Source organism: Parambassis ranga, chromosome 4 (genome assembly GCF_900634625.1).
Source record: "Parambassis ranga chromosome 4, fParRan2.1, whole genome shotgun sequence".
NCBI lineage: Eukaryota > Metazoa > Chordata > Actinopteri > Ambassidae > Parambassis > Parambassis ranga.
The window spans coordinates 18,303,821-18,329,265 of NC_041025.1; the positions used below are offsets into that span (position 1 = coordinate 18,303,821).

The window sequence follows — 25,445 nt, forward strand, 5'->3', positions numbered from 1 at the left end:
ATCATCAGTCATCCTCGTCTGCCCCTTCCTGTCTTCGCCTCTTCCTGCATGACGTCTGACACTCCTCGGTGTCACACCAGCGGCATGTGTAATCCCTGCCTGTCTGCTCGCGTCACCTGCCTCTAATCCCCTTAGTCACCATCCACACACAGACAAGCCTCTATTAATACATACAGGACATATTAAACAAATGTAGTGATGAGGTTACTGTCTTTACTGTAATAACAGTCTGAAAATCACTTCAAAGATAACATTCAGGCATATGATGCAGTTCAAAAACATTCACATTTTTCCCTTTGTTAGAAAACTCTTTTACACAAATTATATTTACAATTCTTACACCAAAACATACAAAGAATGTTGTTTACTAGCTGTCGAACTATAAAAATATTGTTTCTTTCTGATTATGACAAAATAAGAGAGATATCAGTTCCAAAGGTGCATATCGACCAAGGAGTTAACAGCAGATAATTAAATGCAACGCCAATAAAAAACTCCAAATGTTTAATAATTAAACAGCATCTGGACCCTGAACAGAAGTAGGAATGTAATGGCTAGATTAGTTGAGTAAATAAATTATGTTCCATAAATGCATTTCATGTACACATACTGCATTTTCTTTAGTTTTTGGTAAAATCACCAACTGAAATCTCACAAAAAAAAACCTTAGTAAGACCTGAAAAGCTGAAAAATACCTGAATATTGTGCTTTTAAGATGATTTGTGTGATACCTTCATACATCAGCACAGAGCTGTCGGCAGAAAGGCTGGACTGCAATGCTGCTTTACAAAAAAACAATGCGTTCATTCATTAATGTTTGTGTGACAGAATAATAAGAAAGAATAAGCAAATCACCCATAAGGCGAAGCTCAAGGATATGACTTCCTGCCCTTGATTATTTCTTTTTGTTTGTGGCGCACACAACACCAGAGGAAACATAAGCATTCAATGAGCTTGTTAGACCTCAAACATGCACTGATATCACAAAGATTTGGTATGTTTAGCATCTAAGCTGCTACATTTTGTTTCTAAAATAAGATATTTGCCTCCTTACTCTTGATGAATATTGATAAAAGAAAGACTTGTCAACATGAGCTGATGTCTAACAGGTCCTTAAGCCGAAGAAGCTGACTTCAGTCAATGCAGCAACATGTATCCAAGTGGTCCAAAATACCACCAGATATCATTATAAAATATAGAAATTATATTCATATACAAGAAAAATATAAAAAAAATAGTTTCTTTGTGAAATATAAAAAACATATGAGGATGAAAAATCTGAGACTGTTAACAAGAACTATGAGAAGCATGTGTATGTGGAAATGCTAGAAAAAACCTGAAAACAGTGTAAACAGGTCAAGTTCAGGACTTGGTCAGGAGGCACAGATATTCCTCTGACTTAGAGCTTTTACTTCAAGCAAGGGATCTTTTATTTCAAGTCGTCCACAGCACTATGTGGTGAAGATGATGTTTTGACCTTTGACCTGAATACAACGATCCAAGGCCTGTTTGAGTTCCATTAACTTGGTCCCTCCGGCTTGGAGCTTCTCCCTGGGAACACAATAAGAAACACTTAGTGAACATTGACTAAAGACAGGAACAGACAGAGGTGAGAGAGTGAGAGAAGGACAGACATATTGTCTTATATCTCATATTATAAGACAATAGTATAATAGACATGACAGAAAGGTGCGTTCGAACAGTAACAACACAGACATTCCTTTAGTCTTAATACTAAGCTAGGCTAAAAACCGTCTTCCACCCTGCACTTCAAAACACATATTTTCATGTTAAAATCAATTTTTAGCAAGTGTCACTTTGAGCCACAGAAGTTATTTTTGCTCTTCTTTGTTCTCACATATTTGTGGAGCTATTATTACACTTCCTGCAGTGAGAGAAATGAATATTACTCCAGGGTACTATTTTTTGTGTGAACTCATTTTTGTCACGTGATGTGTAAAATACAAGTCTGCTATATACAGACATTGCTCATACATTCATTCAAACATGATCTATTGGGGGTTCGTGGGGTCCATTCAAGTCTTGTCATCTGTCAGCCTTTTCTATGCAGATTTCTTGATAATGTACTTTCTATGTGTGGATCATGTCCAGCACAGCGTCCACAACGGACAAAAGAGCTTCTGTGCAGCTTCCAGAAGCTCCTGGATTTCAATGGCAGCTATTTACGCACATTTCACCCCAGCTGAACTACATTTTTCTGGTTACACCGCCACATCCATCCAGTCAAATCCAAAGGCACAGGAAAAACACACACACACAAGTTGGCTGCAGCAGTCTTGGCAACGGCTGCTCAGCAGCGGAGATACTGAGGGAGCTTGTTGCTTGTTTGTTTCCTCCTCTGCTTTGTTTCCATTGAAACGTTGCATAACTGCAGGAAGCAGAGAAGGAGAAGAATCTGCTGCTTGTTAACGCCCTGTTTCCACCCTGCATGCATCTGTCTCCTTCTTCATTGGAGTGTCCAGCTGCCTGCATGTTTGCATAACCTGTGGCGACTGCAGGTTGTATTACGTGCTGTACTCTGCTGTTCCCAGGATGTGTGATTCTGGCGCGAATGGGCCTGGCTTGGAATTCCGGCATCAGACAGACTGTGAGAAAAGCTTCCTGTCACAGTGTCAACACTGACAACCTCGGGCTTACTAATGCGACTGTGTCAAAGAACCTGCAAACTCTTGCATGAAGAATCCAGTCACACAACGTCAGTGACGCACTTTAACTGAGGTGACCCAGATCGACAATGTAAACACAAAGAGGTAGTGCTGTGCTGCTTCTCTGTTACATAACAGCCTACATGCATTTGACAGGTTATTAATGGACATCCACAGGAAACAAGAATGATTTGACCATGGACCACGTGATACGAGATGACATAACTGATCACTGTTCTCAACCAGCCAATCATGTCGTTACTTTGTAGTGTTTCCCTGGCTACCTAACTGTGACGCTGCTGTGGACACACAGATACAGTTTTCAGCATTAGTTGTACAAACGCCATCTTAGCATTTGGCATGTTTATTTAATAGTTTTCTGGGCATGCCTTTATACTATTAATTTATGTCACTGTAATACAGTGAAGCCTTCTGTATTGAGCTCTGCTTCTCACTTGGATAATATGGCTTAAAGGCAACTAAGGCTGCTTTACAAGTTATTTTTCTCTTCCTTTCAAATTCATCTAAAAGCAGAGCCGTGACCTTTAAGAATGTGACTCAGCTTGTAGAAAAGCTTTTGAAGGAATGCCTGTTAATGATCAAATACGTGGCACTAGGTTTGCTCTGAAAATGACTGACGTATGTAAAGACGCGCAAGCAGGGGCTTCTGGTGCAATCCAATTACAGTAATGGAGATGGAAAAAGCAATGTACTTCAATAATATTATGGAACAGTGGATGAAAGAAGACACGTCTGATCCTCTATTTCTAATCCATTCGCTCATAATGACTGACTTGTTGAGAAACGGCCGAAAGAACGTTGTGTCTTATCAAACACAAAGCAGCCTCTCTTTGCTTTTGAATACATCAAGCGCAACATTAACCAGTGTCAGTGTTAAGGCCTCTGGCTCGCTTCCATGTTGTGTTCTCTGTAGGTTTAGAAAGGACCACAGCAGCGTTTCCTCTGGTCATATCATCCTACCAAGTCACATGACGCTACTCTATTACTACTGTAAATATTAGGACACAAGATAAGAATCTGGTGTGGTTTGAGTCAGGGAATTATGTAAGAAATCATGCGCAAGTTAAACACAGACACTAATATGCAAGCAAGCATTTATATAAACTGAGATGGAAAAACAAAGCCTGTTGTCACGAAGCAGTTTGTGTGTGCGCCCTGCAATGATGTCTGGGAGCAGAAGTATGAATCAGACTGACATCCACCTGAGTGCTATCACCCAGGGTTCTCCTGAAGACCACTGCCCAGAGGATCACACTGTCTCCTCTGATGTGTGAAACACAGAAGCAAACTGCAGGCATGGTGGATCAGTGTGTGCAATCTGGCCTGTCTTGTTCTATGGTGACTTCCCATGTGAGGTCTTGATCCTGGTACTGGAACTTATGGCCCCAAAAGTGAGTCAATCAGCATATATGTCCATGTTAAAATGTTCACAGGAGAAATAAACATGTTTACAGCCTTCACTGGTGTATAGCGGGAGGGGTGGCATCATGGTGCAGTGATCAGCACTGCCAGAGGAAAAACCCCATCCCAAAAACCCACCTCAGCTCCTCTCATGTTCCTCTACTTTGAATGTTCTTGCATTAAGTGGCAGAAATGCACAGCCAAAATAGCAAATCTGGGTGTAGATCTGAGACTCTACACTCAGATCCGTATGCTTGCCAATTTCCCAGCTTCAAACATGCCAAATCTAAGAACTGACTTTCCACTTAAAAGATGCCATTATAACAGGATATTTAGTGTTCAGTTCACCTATCAGTGGTTTCTATGTTGTGTCTGCTCAGTGTACACACATAAAAGAGATCATCCTCACCATTCAGCTAAGCTGCGTTGCAATAAAACCCATCATAAAAACCCTGATGACACACCAGAAGGTAAAAATAACCCAAGTGCAGCAACTCATAGTGCTTGCAGAAATAACTCCACATTAGAGAGTACTCAAACACAGACACGGGCCATGTTTCCTCAGGACACGTGCACACATAAAGGCTGCATACATTCAAATATTTTCTTCAGACCTGGATGTGATGGCAGAGGCAAACAGAGGTTAGCCGCAAGACTTAAATTTGTTTTGTTTTGTTCCTTTCCCTCCCACTCTCTTACAAAAACTGTAAAACCAAGACAGCTATCAGAACAGTGCTTATATAAACACACAAGTGTGCACAAGTCCAACAAAAAACACAGCCGGCCATTTAATACCACACCATACACCACATTTCTTATGAAACACATTACAGCCCTCTTTCCATGTAAATATATAAAACACAGAAACGTCTATGCCCTATAATTAGAAGGATCTTGCATTTTTTAATATTTTGTTTATAATATCATAAAGTCCACAGGTGTGTGTTATCCAGACTGGTAAGCACTACAGCAGGCATTTTTTAATCTGTCATTAATAAAATCTTATCAGCAGAGGCACTCTTGTACTGAACTCTGTCTGTCAATGGTTGAACATGCTCCTGGACAGGGCCTCCCTGAGGCCTTATATAACTCATGACATCACAGCCAGCACAAAAATCAAATATTTAACACCCCTGATAATGCACCCGCTAAGTAAAGGCTTAGATCATTCCACAGTCAATGTAACAAATAAAAAATTTACAACGACAACACAGTCAGCTTAACTGTGTCTTTCAGTGGCAACCTGCTGTAACAAAAGCTGGGATGACGTGACTGGTAAGTGCCCGCAAAGCTTTTTCTGCGAAGTGACATAGCAGATGTTGTCTTCAATGCTAAATAAAACATCGGTCTCATCATGGGGTCACATTATTGTTCCATGCAAGAAAATAAATCTGTGAAATGCAGCACAATAATACATCCTGCAACCCAAACATCATCACTTTTAAATAAAGTTTGCATGTGTTGAATGCATTGAACTGTGGCTTGTTTCCATGGCAGCTGGTGAGTTTACCCACCAGTCATAAATACAGCTGTAATTTAGCTTCAGACATACCATCATGGACCAACTGACGGCCAGCTTCTGGGAATCTTTGTGTTCCTCTGTGGGTGAGGCATGTTGCTGCTTGCTGTGAACATTACATTAATGCCACCTGAGAGTATGTTGTCTAGCAGACAAACAAATGATGACACAGTTTTCAAATCACTTCCAGCATAGTTTGACATTTCTGTGTTATTTGAGTTATTGCAATTTCCAGGTGACATCTAAGAGTCTAAAAATATTCTTAATCATTTCTTTAATATAATGTACTAGCCTGGAAAGTATACAAATCCAGGAGCTCTGAGCAACCATTTGTCTATCTTTCCTTAATGCTGATGCTATGTGACAAAACAGAAAAGTACTGAAGGGCTTCTGCAAACAACCAAATTGGCTGTGCCACTGATTTGACTGGAGGTTATTCTGACTGAGTCAGACTCATTGTGAGCTGCACCAGTCAAGAACACCACATAGAAAGTGAAAATGAATGTAGAGGGTTCCAGATTTGGGGAGTTACCAAAGATGCACAGACAGACACCCCAGTTACTCTGTGCACTGGCATAAACAAGTAACAAATACTTACATTTGAGATTTTTATCTATTATTATCATCTTACTATTCAATCAAATTACAATTATTATTTGAACACAATATGCCGTTGCCTGCTACCAGACCAATTTAGTAAATACCAGCTGTAGCTTAACTTAGCAGTTCACAGTCTAAATTTAACCATGTCATTTTAGGTGACGAGCAGAAAATTGCAGCCAGAAATAAGCAGGATTAGGATAATGTATTAATGTTTAAGACAGGTACTTAGGACAGCCAAGATAATCTCAGAGGTGGTGTAACTATAAAACCTGTGTTACATGAAGCAAATGTCAGAAAGGTCATTTTGTAGTTCTAGTGCACCTGCTTAGGCCTACAAATCCTTCCTTCCATACGATACTTACACTTTACAACTTCATAATAGTTTAAAATGAGCCATTTAAAGCCAGATGACAATAACGATAGCCTCACTTCAGCTGCGGTGCTGACTAAGCTTGTTGATACTTCCTTTACTGTGTAAGTGATTATGGGAATCTGCTGAATGCCAATGCTTCAGTCCCTGCTTTCAATACAATGACTGATTATGTTTCAACAGCAGGTAACTGCATATAAATACCTATCCTTGAATTGTTGATAATAAGTGTCACAACTGTTTGGAAATGTTGGCATGGCCATGGTCATGGTGAGACCTCTGCAGGGGATGTGTAGATGGAGTAATGGCTACAAAGCTGAAAACACACACATACACACACGCGCGCGCGCACACACACACACACACAAACACAAACTTGCCCGGGCATGCCACGACAATGAGTGCAAGAATTCTGAGAACTTGATACTTGAACTTTGATAGCAGTATCTGTAAGCAAATCCCTCAGCTTCACCAGGGACACAAAGATCTTTATAACAATTATCAAAACATAATTGTGTATAAGACTCTGTGTGTGTGTGTGTGCCTTGCCTGTAGTCTGGCTGTGAGAAACATTCCAAGAGGTCATTGGCTGTCAATCTGGAATCCACAGCGACAATCTGAAACACAAGGAACATGAACTCAGTTCAATGTGAAGGTCACAGCTCGACATGGCAACAACAGAGAGGGGAAAAGGGCAAATGACTTTAAAAGCAGCTCATTTTGCACCTACCTTACTGCACTGGATGATGCTAAGCAGTGTCTGGATTTCCTCCAAACCAGGAGCTGAAGACAAGACACTGAAGAACAAAAACATGAATATGAGCGATAAACTCTTTCAGGTAAATCTACACTTTAATTAGCCTAATGAATCTGATATGCGTCACAGTCAGAGCAACACATGTGTAACTTACTCATATGATATATATGCAGTGCAGTGTAAACACACAGAGCTGTGACCAAAGGAGGGAACAACTCTTTAATGTTCTGTATGCCTGACAAAAATATCAAACACTATCCCACACCACTTGTGATACCTGCAGTAGTTGCCCTGAAGGCTTTGGGATAGTGCAGAACACCAGACAGTGCGCAACAACGGTAAATGAGTAAATAATGAGAAACAGAAAACAGTAATTTGAGGAGACTCTTAAATTATCTAAATCTAGCGTCGAAACGGTGAAAAAAAAGAGTGAGAGGAAGACGGAGAAAGAGGGAGCCTGAATGGAGTGAGTCATAGCCCTGCTCAAACACGTGAAAATGTGTCTGGCTGTCTCCTAGGCAACGGTGCTGGTGCAGCCTATTACACAGATTCATGTGCACCAGATAGTGTGTAGACACACACACACACAGAAAGTGAACCAAGATTCCTGCAGCAAGAGACGCAAATAAAAATCTTATTCCAAAAACAGAAAGACGTTTAAAAAAAATATTTAAACTCTCTTTACATTTTGTTTTAAAAAAAAAATGACACAGGTATGCCAGAGCCGACAAACGGAGGTTTTGGTTGTGTACAACATTTTTTTTTTACGCCAAAAGCTACAGGTGCAAGTTTGAAACCACTACTCATCTTCAGACTGATTACATCACATACAGACCTACTTAAACAAAACCAGGTGAACTGTCACATGGCAGCAGCGTATTAGAGATAAACACCACGTGACAGTCTAGCACAAATATTATTAAGTTCAAAACATACTGTGAGGCTAAAACACCAAAGAATGAGGAGGCCCAGAGGGTTTATGAGGTGATAAAAAACCCAGAGGAGTCTTCTGTGTGTTGCAATGCCAGTGAGTTATGGTTTCCCATCATTACAGGGATAAAAACCTATAAACAATCTGCTAACAAAACGCCTTGGAACGCCTGCGTTTGGTTGTATGGATTCTGCATTATGTTACATTCCCTCTATAAAGCAATTATGGATTCTCAGGGGAGCAGATGAAAGAAAACACTGCATCAAAAGCAAGCATCACAGCAGGAAGAAGCAGCCATGAAATTGAAGTTAAGTATGTATACTCCCTAAACTCAATAAAGTCTCAGTCAAACACCTTGAATTGCCATCACATAACAATAAAACACATTTTCAAATGACAATCAAAGGGAAAGTTTTTTGACTGGTTTTGTAAGCTTGAAGAGGAGGAGTAAGTTCACAGGGACACCTGGATAAAAGAGCAGGTTGTCAGCAGACAATCTGCCCTTTAGATGGACGGAGTTTATTGCTACCTGCCCTCAGAGAGACCTAAATGTCACAGGAAATGAGTAATGCACTGACAGTGACCTTGTGTCTGTGTGATGCTTGCATGTTTTATGTGTGTGAAAAAGAGATGGATGGTGCCACCAAGAATGATCAAATATAACATTTAAACACAGGACATAGTGTATACCTCCATAGTCAAATTTGAAAGTGGCCTACTTTCTAAATTATGTTAACAAGACAACAGAAAGAGTACAATTACCATAGCAGGAAAATCAAAGGTGACATTAATAAAGGCTCAAGTGTGACAGTGAGCTATAATGCACAACAGCTCCAGACAGAGTTTTAATATCATTTTAATAATTAGGAATTGCAATCAATATTTTCCAATCCCAATGCAGGTATGAGGAGATACGGCATCAAGGTCTGGAGAAAGTGAAGACAAGTATTTTTCTTCACAGAGTCATGGTGAGAAACTGAACAGCGCGTTACAGTAGCATTCACTGTTGCGTCACAGGAAAGGTGATAAAGTAAAGCTACAAGGTCAAGTAGATTACAGCCTGACCTGCACTACATGCCAAATAGGGCATTTGAGCCATGAGAGCCTACAACATGTAAGGACAGGTCGAGGACAGTTTAAAGGGGCCTCGTACAAAGAGAAAGGTTGAGGAGACAAAGGTGAAACCCACCTGTAAAGGCATGAGGATGGTAAAATCAGAAGGTTTAGTGAGGGACAGAGAGACAAAATAGTTGTAGAAGTTGTTGAAACAAAACATGCAGATGTCATTTGTAAAATGACAGGCATAGTGATATGTTCATTGTATACGCTGCAGTTAAGTTCAAGGTGCAGTAATACAGACAGACAGCATTGTTTCAGACAGTTGTCCAATGTCCATGTTTAGTTGAACAGCAATGACTTAGTGGGCTTACATACCTGCTGAAGGCTTGGAGCAGCTGTGAGACCATGGAGGACAGTCTGTGCAAACAGGCCATGGCATCCTGTGGTGGTTCAGGGCCTCCCATTGGGTGAGCACTCTGCGTCGTGTGAGGGTCAAAGCCCAAAGCATTGAACGCGTCCAAGCTGCAACATGACAGAAAAAAATAATTCCCAAAGCACTGTTTTTGTTCAGGCACATAATTTATTGTCATTTTAATTACTAGAATGTATCAGCTGGTTGGTTTTTGTTGATGCCAAGCCCCCCCCCCCACCCCCAGTTACTTTAAAAGCAAGCTTTTCTTCTGAGCTGTCCTCATTACAAAAGGCTTTGTTCCCTGTAAAATTTGCTGAATAGTTTCGTGTCCCTTTGTTGCAGAAAAACAACAAATTCAAGCACATTAAAAAAAAATAAAAAATTAGACCCGATACACACCGTATTATCTGCAGCATCAGATAATCTGATGAGAATTTTGACACTGCATCTGTCAAAAATCCATGTGACACCCACCTTATTTTACACACATTACTCCAGATGTTCTCAAACATGGCCCACACTTCCTGGTTAGAGACCTGAGAACATGTGGGTTGTTTTTCGTCATCGTCACCATCATCATTCATGACAACATCACAGGCAGATGATCCTACCTCTTCAGATGGATGTTGCTATTAAATTCGAAAGAAAAAATGGAAATGCTGTTTAATTTCATTATTATACTTGTGCATGAGCATGATAGAAACAGGATCCAATATCTTTAGCATCTATGTGCTTCTAAGCCATACAACAACACGCATAGCATGATTGAAGTTCCCTAGAAAATTGAGTTTATAATGTGCTCAAGCTGACCTGAGGATGTAGCTTGCTGAAAATGCTGTCCATTACAGATATGGCATGGGGAACCAGGCTTGAACGTTGCCCAAACTTTTTCACAAACTCCTTAGCTTCTTGAAGGGCCACTGTGGTAGAAGCATAATCCATCTTTTCACCTGAGAGAACACACAGATGCATGCAGGAATATTAGGTGCAAAAAATAAATACAAATTATACATAAAGCCATATACACATTTAGCCTGCAGCAGGTCATCTATATTGAATGTTGTAAAATAATCACACTGCTCAAAATCACAACAAAAAAATGACAATTATAACCTTTATGAATCAATGATCTGTTAGATCAGATCTGTATTAGGCAGAATGAGTTGCAGCTAGATGTCACTGATTAACTGGAACTGAGTCTACACATACTGATAGAAAAGGGAGAGAGGTAAAGGGGGAATGACTGCTCAGGAGAAGGTGCTTTATCTGTGTAAGCTTGCAAGACAAAGCGTTGTGAATACAGACATAAAGGCAATGCAAGGAAGTGTGACAGTGGGACACAAAAACATGCCAGCTCGGGCTGACTGGGAGCGTACGATTGTGTCCTCCTCAGCTCGATTCTGAGACATGGAAGCCTGTGCATAACATGCACATATTATGATGAAACATGCGTTAATTTATATACAGAAGCATAATAAAAATGTAGTCATAGATATAAGAATGTGCACTTTCTAGATGTCTGTCATCATAAGTACAGCTACAACAGACAACACACTCACTCAAAGTGTGCTTAGGGGAGACCAGAAAATTGCACGCAGTACTTTTCCACTCCTAGATTTGTTCTTAGGCTCTCATACAGTTTATCCCTCCTTCCTTTCCTCCTCCTCCTCCTCCCCCTCCTCCTCCTCACCCTACTCTCCTCGTCCTGGCACTGAGCCAGGCTGCGTGGTACCAAAAAAAAAACAGAATCATGCATGTGAAACAAGGATACAGACCAAGGGCAAAACCTCGTCCGTTATGTTATTAACATAAATTATTGTGCACAGTAGCAGCAGCCACCCCACACACATATGCGCGCACGCACGCACACACACAAGTAAATACAGATGAGAAAGTGCTGCAGTGGAGGACTCAGCATCTTTCTGACACACATTTGAGTCACCCACTTTAGCAGATGACCTGATTCTGAATGTGGTTTTGTAGGGTTCTAGCGCACTGCAGGGGAGACAACATCATATACCCATGAGTAAGGCTTTTTATTTGTGGGATGACTCAGTATCCAGACAGCTGATCAATGAAAAACAGCTTTTCCCATTAAGGTATTTGAGGTTACCACAATGAGATTTTTTTCTCTCACATCTCTGTTGCAAGGCTTTGGCTTACAGTCTTACAACAACTGCATGCAGGACATTATCAATACCCTAAAATCCAAGCAACAGAGGCCATGCTTAATAAAACAACAGTAGGCTGTGAACATGCTGAAAGCTTAAAGCTGATATACTGTACACACAGGTGGCGCTGAGTAACCCAAAACATCTGCGTTTATAAACAAAATATGGTGGACACTAGACAAATTAGTTAGTAGCCACTGCCATAGCACTTCATTCACCTACATACCTGGCTTAAAGAAGTTTATAAGCTTTATAACAGATCCCTCCATGTTTCGTGGAAGAATAAACCCAAAGACTGCGATCCAGTGCTTTTTTAAACACTGCAAAATGTCTTGAAGAGTCCAGGGTGGCTTCAGATACACTATCTGGTAACAAAAAGAAAACACTAATTAATAAAACAATAGCCTGAAATAAAGGGGCTACTACTACTACTACTAATAATAATAATTCATGTCATCACCCATGTTAAAATCTGACTAAGCCTTTATTCAATTTTACCTCTTGCCAGATGTCTTCATAAACTGCTTTCATCTCTCGCTCTAGCACATCAGACAGCACCCCCTGCAGACAATCTTCTAGTTCAGAAACACATCTCTTGAGGTCCCATTTTGCCTTCTCCTCGTCTCCTTCAATCCTCCTCTCCTCCTGCTTGCCCTCTGTAATCAGATACACACATACTGTATATGTAAAAATACAAACATAGTAGATAAAAGTTGTCCTTTACATGAGGGCCACATGTAATGGGAATAGACACACATGTGGGATAATAAAGCGTTTTATTAGAAATGCACTTAAAGAATTTGCAGACTTCATTTTTATGTTTCCATTTCATCATTTCTTGTTTTCAAAGGGGTTTCTTGTTAAATTAAACACATAATACAGACTGGCATGAAGTGAAGAAAAACAGGAAAAAAGAAAGGGCTGGGTGGATATGGCTAAGTGCATGGATGGTATGTGCCATTAACACGATGATGGAGCATGCCAACTCACTTCCTGTTTTGCAAGAAGAACACATTCATTCCTGGCTCACCTTTCTCTCCGAGTCTAGCAGCAAGGCCTGCTTGCTTCTGACAGTGTGCCTGGACTGGTGTGCAACTCGTGCTCAGCATTGGTTTGTTTTGCAGGATGCCAAGGCCATGTCTTTCAACTTCTGCTTCTAAATCACTCTTGGAGAGGGCATTGACCCCACTCAGGAGGGCTTTATTGCATAGATTCTTATCATTACTAAAGAAGAAAGATTGGAAGCACAGTTTTAATCAGGTGGCAGTGATAAGACGAACAACATTAGGACAACTCATATTACAGATATACAGAATTATTTGAATGAGTCACTGTGCAACACTGATCCGATGTCTGCCCATAATCCCTCTTTCATTTATCAAAACAACATCAATAACAGCGTCTGGAAACAGTGGCAATCGGAGAAATAGGTCAACAGGATAAAGACAGTGATATAATTTAATGGCTACAGCAACTGTGAGCCAAAAATTCCTGAACTAAACTCCTTGCTCAGCAATTCTATTCTTTGCCAATAACTGTCTCGCCCTCTTTTTCTCTCATCCTAACTGGAACTATCTGGCTCGACCCACTCACAGTCACATGCGTGTGCATTATTAGCAGAGGACACACACTCTGCAGCAGCAGCAGTATACTGTAGGGGGGAGGGGGAACTCACGTGCACAGGATGAGAGCACTCTCTGGATACAGACACTGGTATTGCAGACAGCACTGCAGCACTCTGTCATCATTATTCTCAGCATTCAGGCCATCTGAGGGGGCAGAGGGGTTGAGAGAGAGGGAGAGTATGGGACAAAAACAGTCTTTACATTTAATTCATAACACTGATCAACACAGTACAAAAACCTCATGATGCATGTATTAAAACATTTCATAAAATATGACATGATATCTTCTCAAATTTACTGCCTTATTTATTATCTGCCTTCTGAGTAGGCTCTACTGCTACCAAAAAACATCTGTCACATCTGTCCAATATAGCTTTAAATATGTGGGTGAAACTGCCCTTGAGATACACACAGTAAATGTCATGATCAGCTTAGTATTAGTGCCACCTAGTGTTTATGCACTCCCAGAATGCACATTTGATTTTGCACCAAAGCCTCTTAAAATATTTTAGGAGTCAATGGCCAGACTCTAATAGCACTCTGAGCTTTACAGTCAAAAATCCCACAGGGGGCAGGGGGTCATGATAGGTTTTAACACATAGAAATTTTATGTGGGCTGGTTTGGAACCAAAAGAACACTCACTACAGCTCTCAGCGGCCTGCTGCATAGACTGTCCCCAGAAGCGGGGTTCCCGGCTCTTCAAAGAGTTGTATATGTAAGAGATGGCAGGAATTGCTAGGTGGGCCACAGAACCTGGCAGGCCTCGTCCTCTTTTTAGGGAATCCAGCTCTTGAAGAACTACCCAGGGGATCAGCACAACGGGATGGCAAAGGCCTGAGAGAACAGAACAAGTAATGATGAATTAATATAACATAACAGGATCTATACTATAGTACTAGTCTGCATGTCCTAAATGTAGTTCTTTTCAACTATATTGATCCTTTACAGAAAGTGTTCTTTTGTACTACTGATGTGGTTCTCCCTGCTCCTCGATTGTGCTATGTTCAATAAATCAGGATATTAAATGTTTAGACTGTTGATTGGCAGATGAGGGCAAGTGATTGAAAAAAAAACTAGAAATTGATTAGATATTATAATAATAAATACCTCTAAGGCCATGGGATCTGATCTTTTTTACATAATCCAGGTGACTTAGGAGGATGTTGGTGTCTAGGACGATGATAGGGTCTTGCTGAGGCGGTTGCTGGCCTGTTGAGATATATATATCATGTGTTAGTGTCCCACGAGTGTAGTACCTGTAATACGCAGTTAAATCCAGCATTTAAAACACAAGTATTTCACAACTGAACAAAAATTGACACTTACAGTGTGAGTCAACAGGTGAGTCTTCAGGGAGATCTATGTCCATGGATGTGAGCTCTCCACATCTCTGCATGATGTTTATCTCCAGTCTCTTGTCAGACCGAGCCTGATGGAGTTCTTGAAGCACTTGCATCTGAAGAATTACAACTTTTAAAACATCAAATATCCACCCATTTTGCCCAAATTATACCAAACACAAAGGCCAGCTTAATGTTCTACGTATTTGTTTTTAATACCTGGTCACACCAAGGTTCCATGTTGGCATCATGTGCAGCTGGGTTCTGGACGGCAAAAGATGGCCTCTTATGTTGCCCTTCAGATTTCAAATTAGGGCTAACATGTAAAGAGCTGTGAGCTTGGATGTCATCCTGCTTAGTTTTGCTACATGAAATGCCACAGTCTGGAGGTTTAATCCCATATTTGTGTGTCTGATGATTTGTTTTTGTAGAAACAACATCCTTCTTTTGACTTGTGCTCTCTGCCAGGTGTGGGTGAACCTTTTTTGGTATCTTGAAATTATTAGCTAGTAATTTTTTCTGGTTGAATGACTTGGCTGTCTTATGTGACATGGATGAATCATTCGCTGTTACTAAAGCGACATCCTTTACCACCTTTGAGCAACTCTTTGAGGTAGTGCGCTTGGCTGAAGTGTAAGACGTATTTGCAGTAATGGCACAGAATTTTTTGGAATCTGTACACCCGGTCGTCCTGGCATCTAGCTCATTTTTATGATGGCTTTGGCACATTGTTTTCCCTTGCTCGGTTCGCTTCTTCTGTTGACGCTCCTTGAAGGAAGAGGAGGTAGGTTCTACATTCTTGACAGAGCAGCTGGCATTTGCAGTCTTTGATTGTTCTACCGATGTATGTGTTCTCTTCTGCCTGGACCTGAATAGGCTCCTCTGGGAAGACTTTTCTTCTAACCTGGCTTTAGATGGCGTCTCTGTTCTCTGAGAGAATTTACTTGCACTCATGTTCAGGGGTTTTGAGTGTTCCTTTTCCACAGTCTTACTTCCACTGATGGTAACATTCTTTGTAATGTAGTTGTTTTCTTTTCTGGGGCATTTTACCCCAGGCAATGGCACAAGGACACATTTTGTTTTAGTACACTGTTCTTCCTTATTAACAGGTTCCTGCCTGCCTTCTTTCTTTTTTCCCAGTCTGTACACAGGTTTCTTGATCTTACGGGTGCATTGGGAAGTTTCTTTGACGGTAGACGAAACAACACTTTCCTGTTCCTTTGCACAGCTACTATGAATGTAAAGGGACAAACAAATATGACAATATTACAGTCAGATTTTCATTGTGTATGCACGTAATTCAGTGTGCTGCTAAAACCATATTAACATTAATTAGCATTTAGTTGTCATATGTGTACTCTATCTAACCTCCCTTGAATCTTGACATCATGCCTTCCCTTGGCAGTGGCAGTGTTGGTGACATCTTGTTTGTTCGATTCCTGGAAAGAGAAAATGAAATGCCTCATCATTTATCCAGGTCATGTTATATTCATGTTATATATTATATTAAGGCAACTGGCAATTAGGAAAACCTTTACCAATTTAAAGTTTCGAATAGTGAAATGAAATATCTTATTTACAGATTTTTTTAAATAAAAAAAAGATACACCTTGCGATCCGCGGGGCCATCGCTGTCTCCTCTCCTATAGAGCATCATTTCCAGAGACGTACAACACATGTTTACAACAGAAATTTCCTGCTGCCAGTAGGTGGCGCTGTGACGGTATCATCCTATATCTGTTCAGACTGGGGTCCATAGCAGTACTGCAAGATTTTGTCCACATTGCATTAAGTATGTTGGTGGTACTGCAGAAAATACAGTGTTTCTTTGTAATGGCGAATGGTCAACTTAGAGGCCACGCCCCCGCCACACCGTAACACTTTTGAAAGAGTTTTGGAATGCGTTTTTTGTCTTGCCTCTTTTGACGACATCAGTGGACTGTTGACAGGGCAACGTACCAAGCTAGAACAGGGGCTACACGTTAGGGGGCGCTATAGAGCCATTTTCCCATGTGCGTTTCAAAAGTCAGTAAATTTTCAAAATTTTTCAGCCGAATACATTTTTCTAACAAGTTTGGTGAGTTTTGCGGCATGTTAAGGCCTCCAAAAAGGCGATCTTAGGGGTGGAAAAAATAATAATCCCTAGGGTTTCAATAGGCCTAGATATTTTTGTTATTTTATTCATTTCACATAAGTTAGTTATAACATCATTCCACTATTGGGACACAAAGTCAAAAATTTAACTTTAAACGCTGTTAATTGCATTCCCCTTACCATAGCATCTTCTTCCCTCGATGAAGAAGACAACTTTGGCCTTCTCGTTTGTGACATTGCAGACATTTCCCTATGAAAAAAGCTCGTTTTAACACTGCATGGAATTCTCTGTTATATAAGACAACAAATACTGTTATAATTTAATGTCTTCGTAACAAAATTCTTAGTGTTTTTCACAATATATCAACTTCCCAGTAGCTTCCTCTTTTTCATACAGTAGCGCTATATAACTAAAATTAAAAAGTGCAAACGAGACGTTAACTGTGATTCACACAGGGATGACACAAACCACGTGTATAATTTTAGTTAAATTCACTGAGTAGGCTATGTTATGCTAAAGCAGTTACCAAGTGTCAAATGGTTTTAAACTCACCAAAAAACGACGCACAAATTTAAACACAGCCGTCAGCTCATTTAACTCCGCAGATAAATAAATACAAACTCCGGAGCTGTACAAGCTGAATGTGACTGAAAGATCCGCGTAAATTAATTTAGTGGCATACAGCCATACTTACAGGGATAAACGTATAACTCCTAAGGCAAGATCATTACCCGAGTGCCGACTGACTTCCAAAACATCCGGAGCATTTCCGGGTTTTCTTCTTCTACGTCGTTTTATCTTCCGGTTTTTACGTCACCTCCACGGAGTGGACTGGAGGACGCTAGGCTGTTGCTCCTGTGAAAAATAAATTCTGAAGCATTGTAGGAGACACCATAATGACATTTGAGTGTTTTACAGAGCGACAAACAAACCGGCAGACATTGGCGGTGATTAGCACAAGGTCAGTAAGAGCGAACGACAGTACCGAGCTAGCTGGGTTTTCTGGTTTTGCAAAGCAAACACCAGGATTTACCTCTGAACTGCATCTGCTAATCTTTCCTTTGCAAATGTTCTCAACACGGTTACAGCATGTTGTGAGTTTAGCTGAACTTTTGCAGAACAGGCTTCCTCACAATTTACTGTAGAACACAGGAGAGCACGTTTAGCAGGTTTGACCCTTGTTTTATAGTTAGCTATATGACACTAAATCCACACAGACACTTTAGTTATTGTGCAGTAGAGAACTTTCAACCCTCCCTCTATTCTGATATGAAGGGTTTTCATATTATTATTAGAAATCAGATCTATTTTTTTTCTTACAGACATTCGCTTAGGCTGAGAATGAAGATACTGTTTTATGAAGTTTTGTAGTTTTCTCTTGTGCATTGTCGTCTGTTCTTTATATGAACTGAACCAGTGTGTGGCCTTTTGTTTAAGTGGTGTGTAGTATGACTTTCTATTTTGTGTTCCACAGAAGCTCTTTTTTTATCAGTCAGGGAGGAAGTGATAAGGAATGTGTGACTGCCTGCTTTGTGGGGGGAAAACAGCGTCACTGAGGGCAGATAGGTGATGATGATCCAAAATGCTTTTTGCTTTGCTCTACTCTGTCTGTGCAGATCCATGTTTCCAGGCCCTGTATATCTTGTGAAATTGTGAAATCAATCACCCCCCCCCCCCCCCCACACACACACACACACCCCATGGTCACTCATTGGCAGACCACCAAATCCCTGCAGACACACACACTCACGCCTCATGCTAAACACTGAGATTTGTGCTAAGCTGCACTTTATAACATGCTGCTGACTAAACTTTGGCTTTTATGTCAGTAAGTATTATGCCCTTGAAACCATGAGCGGCCAGGAAAAAAATTAATTGTGCTATGCATAATGACAATAAATATTCTTGATTGATCGATAGGGGGACTATGCATGTATGATGCTGCAGTTGCTGGTATTTGCCACATAGTGGCGCTGTAGTTCCATTCCTGCCTTCTTCTGCTCATGACACATGCTGGCTGTACTATGTAGTGGTAATTTTAATGGACTGTGGTTCTGAGGTTGTGCTATATGGACATCAATTTGCTATCATCTATCAATCTCTGTAATTAACTTCTAAAATATAACAACTGCACCTGCCTGAAATAGTCACACCTGTGCCCACCATGCATCCTGCACATTACTAAATTAGGAATAATCATCTTATAATATACAATCACTGACATTCTGACACCATATACTACTTGAAGCCTACTGCTTTGAAATGTGTTTTTGTCATTCATCTCACAGATGTTTGAGCTTTGCTGTGCAGAATGATGTATGTTCAGGGTTTGACACTCAAAGGCTGTGTTCAAATCCGCCTCCTGACAGTGGAAAGTTTCTCCGTGTGCTGACCTAAAATCTCTGTACCTGCTAGTTGGCTTTGTGACATCCTGTCTAAGTTTAGAAGCCAATCCTGATCCAGAAGAGGATTTATGTACATCAGTGTAATGTAGAAGAGTGCATAAAAAAAATGAACGTTGCGTGATGCAGGCAGACATCTTGAAAGCAGATTTTAAGAAATTCTAACTTAGGAATTTAACTTTTAATGGCAAAAATAGTTTAAATATCATCAGATATAAAACATTTTATAAATAGAGGAGTTTATATTTATAGTGTGACATAACTAGTTTTACTCAAGACAACGACCCATATTAAAGCGTGTTTTGGGTGCTTGAGAAACGTTTCTGTTGAAGACTTCAAAGGCGACAGAAATCAGGACTAACAGATGAGCTGTGAGTAGTACCAGCTGCAGGGAATCACTTCTGACTGCTTCAGTAAGCTTGGACAGGAATGATAACAACATGTAGGGATTGTGACTGAAACGCTTAAATGAACAGGGATTCAGTAGATGACACAGTTTGGATTAGATCAATGACATGTTAAATACGTAAAGATCACGCTTGAAAATTGGAAACAGCTTCTCAGTTTTGTAGTTCATAGAGGCTTGATAATATGATAAAATGTGTTTATGTGGTGTGATGAAGGTCCAGAAGTCAGATCTGCAACAGAGCAATTCATAACGTTTCATCATCACAGCATCATCCGTAACCTCAGTATGAAGCCTGAAACTCAACCCCCTCTGTGAACATTAGAGAGTTAGGCCACTGAATTCCTTGGTGAACAGGATCAGACAGTTTAAGAGTACAACTTTGGAGTGCTTTAAACACAGAAAATGTTAAAAAAAATTGATAATATGAGTTATCAATAAATATCTTATGATGTTTGTCCATTTAAAGATGCTGCTTCAGTGAAAGGGTGAGCCTTTTTTGTGTACTAGTTACTGTACTGCTATCCACAAGAGGGCACACTAGAGAAACTATTTAGAACATCTGCATGAATTACTTAGGGTAGGAAATTTACACTACTCCTAACTTACTATATGCAGAGTTTGTTGTGAGTAACAAAAAATTAAAAATACAATTCGGATACTACTTGGATCTTTTTCTCTGCAGCACATGACCACATTGCTGCTAGCTAAATAAATATTATTGAGCACAATGCATGATGATACATGTCGCTAATGTGATGACAATTCCTTATGTTTGTACATTACGTTTCATAATGCATTGTGGGATGCATCAAGTGCACACAATATGGGTTTTAATGATTTTTTACAACACTATAAAATTCGTATATAGGACACTATATAGTGAGTTTGAAATAACCCCTTACTCACTATATAGGGCACTATATGGGAACATTTGGACACAGCTTTAGTGTGTTGTTTTGAGGCATATTTGTCTTAGTTGATCAGTCTTTAACATCCAGCTCAGGCACCCTTTAACTGGTGAACAAAGCACAGCATATGGACCGTCCCAACGTTAATTCCACTATTTTCCGCTGTGCATAAACGAAACAGTCTTAGGCTTGTTTCTGTTTATTTTTGAAGGTTTCCATGGAGACTTCTAAAGTTGTACTCTTTTGCCTGCTACTTTGACAAGCAAGGACACAGGTCTTTACAACTTTCCAACATATCCTATATTGCCCCCTATTGGGCATCTGAGTATTTCATCTAGAGTTCATATAGACATCATTAATACATGAATATGTAATTACAAGGTTATCTTCATACAAAACCATAAGGAGTTAAATGCAACCTAAAGATTTAGTGAGATGTTGTTTGTGAAAGGCCTTAGTGAGGTTGACTTTCTCACTCCTTTTCAGTTTGTAGCATATAAACACAAAGTAAAAGGGCTGCTGTAAGACCTTCAGTATGCATAGACATGGTTTCTACTGATGGATGTAGATGAAGAGCAGAGATCCTGGCTCATTTTTCAAATATCTGTGTGTTTCTGTGTGCCTGTCCATCAGTCTGCCGCTTCCTTTTTTTGTCTCTGTCTCTCTTGTGCTCTCTCTCTTCATCCTTCTTCTTCTCTTGCTGTCGGTCTTTCCAGTCAATTCAGAGACATTTGGCTTCAATCAATGTCACAGATGGTGAATGCTTCTGTTATGTATATGTGAATGTGCACATGTGCTTGTGTGTGATGTTTGAGTATGTGTCGGGGAGGGTCTTTACTCCACTAATGGTTTATTCAGAAACCTGAGAGGGGTGTTTTAGGAAAATATGAAAATATTATTGCTGTCATTTGGTTAATGGGGAACTACTGTGTGTATGTGTGTGTGTATAGGACTGATTTTGTGCTTTCTGATTTAGGAACTGCTTAGTTTCTCTGAGGTTAGCTTACACATAGTAATGTTTAAAGACAGCACATTAATTTCTGTATCTTTATTTTAATATCCATTACAATCAATGTCCTATCTCAGAGCTAATGTAATACCAGGCATACGGTTCTGACAGCTGGGTTTATGATTCAAATAAAATAGAAAACACAGAAAATAAACTCTGTACAAAGACGCCACACTGCCTTTGATTAGGGGTCACAACAGGAGCCCAGGATATTGTAAGCCGAGCGTAGTCTATCACACATAGCATGCGTCATTATATCTAATATGTGCAAATAAAACATGTTTTTTACATATATATATGTATTTACATATGTGATTAAAAACAGAAACGGTGTCAAGATATTTAAAAAAAATGTTGGTACTGTGATAAATTTGTTATTAATCACAGTCTGTCAGTCACACTGATTTATTTTCATTTCTTTAGCCGATTGATTTTTCTTTAATAGCTTTTTGTTTCATTCATTTTGTCAAAGTTCCAGCTCATGTGTCCTAAATATCAGGTTTTATTATTTCCTCATATATCAAAATGAACTACATTTGTTTAGATTTTCAACAGCTGGTTGGATAATTCAACTCAAGTCAACTGAATACATCACCTTGGGTTGTTGGAAACTATGAATAAATGAGACCATTACAGCTTTGGATATCTTAATTTAGAGGGCTAACAAGCCAACACAATCACACTAACCTACAGTGTGCATGCCTTTCCATACGGGACAGCAGTGAACACTCCGGTTTCTACTGCAGGGCCAATAACAGCCCTGCCAGTACTTTACTAAATATTTATCCAACTCCATTTCCCCTAAATCAAAACTTAGGTGATTCTTTCTACATCTTATTGCCAGCAGAGATGACTCCTCCACTGGGTTATGGGTTCATGTAAACAAATAGGGGCTTTTAACCCTGTGTCCTAAACGTCTCTCATTGGCTCCAGTCCTAGAAAACCCCTCTTGGCTCTGTCAAAATGTGGTGACTAACACTCGGACAGGCTCTGTGACAGACACCTACCTCAACGCATTCTTCAGGTCTCTTTCCCATTAATAAATGCTCTTTTTATTAGTCCAATAGTTAACCTTGGAGAGCATTCCCAGACTATAAAGGGAAGTTTGTTTTTCATAACAGTAAATGGTAAAGTGTTAATGGGCCTAGAACCATCGACTGCCATGCAAACCATTATAGGCATTAATGCTTTCTCTTAGATCACTGCAGTCTCCTCGTGTTTCATCCACTCTTAGTTGGATCGCTCCTGATCGTAAACTGATTTTTAAGAATAAGATTGATGGTAATGAGAAACAAGCTTGGGAATAAAGTGATGCAAGAGAAAATTGCCTTGTTGTTATTTACTCAATGTTCCCATTGTTGCAGGCCTGCCACTCCCATCCACCCTGCTTTCCTGCCAGTAGTGTCACCTGATCTCTGCACACCTGCACCCACTCTAATTAGTCTCCTCAGTTCCTAATATATCACCATTCACTAATGTGCAGACCGTCTTTGTGCACCCTATACTTTGTCTGTCTACCTGTTCAATGTCATGCTTTTGTTCCTTGCAAGCTTTTAACTAGATTTTTGTTTACTGCCTGATCGAGATAATGGTGATAGTAGTTGTTTCTAATATTGTTTTTATAGCTTTAATGCATGTGTGAATATTTTTAAAATCATCAGTCTGCCAATTTTTAGCTAAGAATGATCATAGTGAACAAGTTTGATAGATGAGCATCTAATGAGCGTTTTAAGACTAAAATGGAGTCTGTAGCTTGAAATTTGTAGGACATTGTACATTTGGCAGATGACCCTCGTTGAAGGGCTCTCTCATAGACTCTCATGTTAAAAATGACACAGAAATTGCTTAATATTTGAAAAACTTTAAAAAAACTTGAAAAGTTGACCCGAAATGTCCTCTGTGAGAGACATTTTGATAGTTGAATGGCTGAAATCGGTCAATGTATGCTGAAGATACGCTGCGCCAAAAAACATACAGAAGAAGAAAGAGGGTGAAGAACAATAGTTTGATTGCCTAGCAACGGCAATCAAACTAATAATCTGGGAGTGGTGATGATGATGATGATGATGAGGATGATGATGGTGGTGTTGCTGATCTATTTCAGGAGCACCAATGTTGCAAGACAAAATGATGAGGATGAGGATGATGGTGGTGATGATGATGATGATGATGAAGGGGAAGTACTGCAGAGTGGAGGTGGGGATGATAATGATCGCTGCACGTGCATAAGTGATGATGGTTTGAGTGACGACGATGATGATGATCAGGATAATAAGGATGAAGAACACTTGCACCGGTGGTGGGAGTGTCCGCGTGGAGGGTAGAGCCGCTCCACTCCCTGCTCGCGCGCAGGCAGGCAGGAGCTTGTGTTCATTCTGAATTTAGCAGGGTCGCGAGAGCAAGTGAGCACGAAACACGCGGAAGTAAAGTCAGAGGTTTTCTCCGTTTATTCGTTGTTTTTGGTGTATTTTCCTTTTCTTTTCTTTTTTAACTCCCCGGTGTGATGTCAGTTCGTCGGGCCGGAGTGCTGCTGCTCTGCGCGGTGCTGGCGCTGAGTCGTGCTCGCAGGAGTTCACCGGAGCAGGAGGATGTTCAGGAGAAAATGAACAGCGCCAGATGCACATCCAGGTGCCTGACTCTGCACATGACGCAGCTGACGGCTGCGTTCAGACACCTCCAGGTACCCTGTTAGCTTCTAACAACATGTTTACTGACCCGAGGCCATATTTAGCAAATTGTTTATGTCATAATTAAAAAAGACAGACGCTAATACTCTCATAATACCTTGTTTAGAAGAAATGTGACACTACTGAACAAGTAGACATTTCCATCCTTCTGTTTTACTTTCAAACTTTGCTCTAAAGGTGCATTTAGCTACATGTATTTATTTAATTTTTTCAGACCATGTCTTGTTTGTGCTGTCTATTTACTCTATCAGTTTTAATTGATGTATTGCTTGAATATTTATCAACAGAACAGTGAAGACTTGAGTCACTCAATCACCTAAGATGCTGTCAAAAGCCAACAAAATGTCATTAAAACAGAGGGATGCAGACATTATGGATTTGCAAAATAGCGTTACCCATACAGGAAATGACAAAAAACACGTTATTTCTTCGGATTGTGTACAATCACACAAGCTACACTCTTGTTTAGAACTCTTTATTCACTGTGGTGAATCTCATTAGAGCGCTTTTTAAAATTATTAATCCGAGGAAACATCGTCGACTCAAACAGTGTTTACATCACGGTGCTGATGTAGTTCAGATTGAGGTTGCCCCACATCAGTGCTAAAAGGGGCGAAGGTAAGTGGAAAATGTTGGTTTTTAATCGTTCACAAAATTGCTTATGTCTCCAAAATTGCTGGCCCAGGCACTGTGGTCTTTGTAGTCAGGAATGTGAGATTAACGGGGACATTAGGACGTTACCAAGTTAGAGAAGCCACTTATCGTTAACAGCTTCAACATGTGCATGCTGTGTAGTGGGTGGGAAAGTCATTAACCACAGAGTTCAGCCCCAGTGGCTCAGAGGTGTGTAGAAGACAGTGTGTATGTGGGGGTTTGCATATGTTCATGTATTAAACTAAGGTTTGGACTGGTCCTTGTCCATCCAGAGTGGACTCCTGCCACCTGTGCATTGGGTAATGAGGGTGGCCCCTGGATGACTTCGTAACATTTTGATCTGTGTGTGTGTGTGTGTGGTGGGTTTCAGCAACAAAGGTGTGAGAAAGGGAACGTTTGGTCTGA

The 25,445-nt window shown here is 40.2% G+C and overlaps 2 protein-coding genes across 5 annotated transcripts in view; one reads left to right on the top strand and one right to left on the bottom strand.

Annotated features, from left to right (window-relative positions):
* Nucleotides 1–924: 924 nt before the first annotated feature.
* Nucleotides 925–17,744, bottom strand: swt1 (SWT1 RNA endoribonuclease homolog). Of its 4 annotated transcripts, XM_028404424.1 has the most exons (18): nt 17,666–17,744; nt 17,151–17,220; nt 16,245–16,315; nt 15,096–16,107; nt 14,863–14,992; nt 14,644–14,745; nt 14,179–14,370; nt 13,586–13,679; nt 12,941–13,134; nt 12,409–12,566; nt 12,137–12,275; nt 10,550–10,689; nt 10,351–10,368; nt 10,214–10,275; nt 9,703–9,849; nt 7,311–7,377; nt 7,130–7,197; nt 925–1,551 (listed from the first exon to the last, which is right to left on the bottom strand). In XM_028404424.1, exons 2-18 carry the CDS (start codon nt 17,214–17,216, stop codon nt 1,452–1,454), a joined length of 2,760 nt encoding a protein of 919 aa, XP_028260225.1. In that variant the 5' UTR covers nt 17,217–17,220; nt 17,666–17,744; the 3' UTR covers nt 925–1,451. The 4 variants fall into 4 exon arrangements, with proteins under 4 accessions (XP_028260225.1, XP_028260224.1, XP_028260222.1 ...); XM_028404423.1 differs by having other exon boundaries at nt 10,214–10,368; nt 15,096–16,104; XM_028404421.1 differs by having other exon boundaries at nt 10,214–10,368.
* Nucleotides 17,745–24,114: 6,370 nt separating this feature from the next.
* Nucleotides 24,115–25,445, top strand: part of anos1b (anosmin 1b) — a 36,558-nt gene continuing 35,227 nt past the window's right edge. Inside the window, exon 1 of the mRNA XM_028403987.1 lies at nt 24,115–24,379. Within this exon, the coding sequence (XP_028259788.1) occupies nt 24,203–24,379 (177 nt within the window). The 5' untranslated portion in view covers nt 24,115–24,202. The remainder of the gene's footprint in view (nt 24,380–25,445) is intronic.

Coding starts and splice junctions, on each gene's coding strand:
- swt1 (XM_028404421.1), bottom strand. CDS start 17,216: ATGTCTGCAATGTCACAAACGAGAAGGCCAAAGTTGTCTTCTTCATCG. Junction 16,108..16,244: donor GATGTCAAGATTCAAGGGAG/GTTAGATAGAGT, acceptor TTACATTCATAG/TAGCTGTGCAAAGGAACAGG. Junction 12,276..12,408: donor ATGAAGACATCTGGCAAGAG/GTAAAATTGAAT, acceptor TTTTGTTACCAG/ATAGTGTATCTGAAGCCACC.